The sequence below is a fragment of the Frankliniella occidentalis genome, unplaced genomic scaffold (assembly GCF_000697945.3).
Source record: "Frankliniella occidentalis isolate FOCC.00 unplaced genomic scaffold, Focc_3.1 Scaffold163, whole genome shotgun sequence".
Lineage (NCBI taxonomy): Eukaryota > Metazoa > Arthropoda > Insecta > Thysanoptera > Thripidae > Frankliniella > Frankliniella occidentalis.
The window spans coordinates 54,583-57,107 of record NW_026267289.1 but is presented as its reverse complement, the minus strand read 5'-3'; the positions used below and the strand labels follow the sequence as shown (position 1 = coordinate 57,107).

General features: G+C 38.7%; 1 protein-coding gene across 2 annotated transcripts in view; it reads right to left on the bottom strand.

The window, feature by feature from the left end:
• Nucleotides 1–6: 6 nt before the first annotated feature.
• Nucleotides 7–2,525, bottom strand: part of LOC113213424 (1-acyl-sn-glycerol-3-phosphate acyltransferase alpha) — a 19,081-nt gene continuing 16,562 nt past the window's right edge. For both annotated transcript variants that reach the window (XM_026432493.2, XM_026432492.2), the window contains exons 2-5: nucleotides 1,696–1,829; nucleotides 1,398–1,579; nucleotides 1,151–1,316; nucleotides 7–1,062 (exon numbers count right to left, since the gene is read on the bottom strand). In XM_026432493.2, the coding sequence (XP_026288278.1) occupies nucleotides 893–1,062; nucleotides 1,151–1,316; nucleotides 1,398–1,579; nucleotides 1,696–1,829 (652 nt within the window). In that variant the 3' untranslated portion in view covers nucleotides 7–892. The remainder of the gene's footprint in view (nucleotides 1,063–1,150; nucleotides 1,317–1,397; nucleotides 1,580–1,695; nucleotides 1,830–2,525) is intronic.

The window sequence follows — 2,525 nt, the reverse complement described above, 5'->3', positions numbered from 1 at the left end:
AGATAAAATTCAAGCTAATTTACTACATTGACACTGATTTAACAAACTGAAAATACTTCAAATGCATAGGACACTCCAATACAATTGGCACAGTTTTTAATGTGAGCAGCCGTAATTAAAACATCAATAAAATTATTAAGACAATAACTTTAACTTAGAAACACATATGGTACATACCAGAAAAACATTACGCCTTTGTTTTTATACATAAGTAGAAAGCAGCTAGAGAGAAGCCGGGTCACCGACCGGCACCTGGAGTAGACAATAATTCTTTTCCATTTTGTTCACATGCTGTAGACAAGTCAAAAAGATGATAGAAGGAAACCAGGAAACATAATATTGTACGTCACAAAATATACCACAATGTTATCGCAGATAATTTGCTTCAGATCTTTGTTAGATTTGAGAAAATACAAAGTATTGTCACTCAGACTTAAACCACTACTAGTTAGCCAATTGAGTCTTGATTTGGCTAAGATTTTCTACTGTCTGTGGTGAGAGAGAAAAAACAATGCAACCTAAACAGTGTAGAATGCTATCACAGGATGTAAAATATAATAAAACAACATTCACTGGGAACACTGTGGTATTAACATTAAAAACTACAACACTTAACTCCTCATTTGAGCTATTCCAAAATATTGCTCTAACTTTTCTTCTAAGTTTCTTTACAAACACCAGCAGTAAAGAACAACTGATAATAGTAGGAAAGCAAGACATAAAATTACTTAACAGACATAAAGTGTTAGAAAGAAAAGATTTGAAAAAGAATTCTTCATTATTAAACAATCTATGTATGCTTTGGTATGTGGCTTAGTGTAAAGTTACACCCACTATACTCCATGACATCTCTAAAATAAGGGAACACAACCAAATCAACCAAACTGCTTCGTTACGAACCAGAAATTTGGTATGGAGGGAGGAGGTCAGATTTCACTTCTTTTGACATCTTCATAAATTCATCAACCATACATTGTCGAACTCTTTCCATTAGACTGTCAATATCTTCCATGGTCAACCCTTCAGTTGAAATAGGAGGCAAAGCAGAAATTATGACATTTCCTGCAAGAAAATAAAGGGAAAGAAAAAATAATAAAGCAGCAATACATTAACAACAGTAGTAGTTTAAAACAAAAGTCAAAAAACTCACCACTATCAAAAGTCCTGTGCCTATCATCAAGAAAGTAGTATGGAGAGTACACAACAGGAAGAATAGGGAGTTGAGCACTTACAGCAACATGGAAAGCACCTTTCTTGAAAGGATGAATTTCACCAGTATTCTTGCGTGTACCCTCAGGGAAAATCCATAGTTTCACCTGGTAGAATAAGCACAATACATATGACAGTGCAAAGAGATGACAGGTGACAATACAAACTCAATTTCACTTGGCACATACCTGATCCTGCTTGATCTGTGTTGCTGCTTTGTTAATTGAGTCCTTGGCCCGTCCAGAGTTGAGCCTGTCAATGAAGATGAGACCACACAACCAGGCAGCCAATCCAAATGGCCAGGCATAAAATAACTCCTTTTTAGCCACAACTGTGCACTTCTTCATGACATTCCAATACTCAAACATTCCTGAAAGCAAAGTGAGTACAAAAAAAAGGGGGGTTAAAAGTGACAACCTACATTAATTATCCAAATAAATAAAAGGAATTAGACGTCGGAAAGTAATGTTGGAAGTCTACTCTTACCTAAAATGTCCAGAGAACTCTGATGGTTTGCCACAATGACGCATGCTCTCTGCTCAGCAAGGTGCTCTCTCCCTCTCAAAACCCAGTGCAGCCCAATGAGACGGGAAATATTCTTGCAAATTGCTGAGGCCAAACTGCAACACAGACACAAAACAGATCAACCAAACCATTCAATTTAACAATTTTGCTTCAGTACCGCAAAAAACCAAGAGACTGTCAAATAAGGCTGCAAGGTGACATAATGTTCCAATATCGAATATTTTGAAATACAATCCTCTAATTTCACAGCCCCCCCCACACATACACAAAAAATTAAAAAAAATAGCCTTTCCTTTGTTTACCAAACCATATAAATCCAGCCAGGCAAATAAGAAACAAAACAACTGGGGTCCACTCATCTCATTACTGTGCAGTGCATACCAGACATACAAACAGAGGAAAAAAGCAGTAGTGGGGCGGTGGGAGAGTGGACAGGCCTCGGGACAGGCCGGTTGGATCTCGCATTTTAACAGCCACTCAACGTTTTAATGAAATACCTATTGGGAGATCGCAAAACACTCAAAACTTCACGAAATAACTTTTGCCCCCGTCTCTCTAAGATCGTTCCGTGTTATGCCAAAATGGGCAAAGGGCGCTCGCTCGCAGCGACCTCCGCTATTCTGGCGCTGCAAGACTAAAACGGAAAGCGGGATTTAGAAAAAAAACAACACGCAAACGCCCTCTCGGTGCTAGAGGAAGTGAGGAGGGGGCGGAGGAATTTGCCTTCTGGTAAAGACAGTTTCGGATGTCTAGAAATCAGTCGCAGCCGGCAAGGGCGCCAATTTATTGCA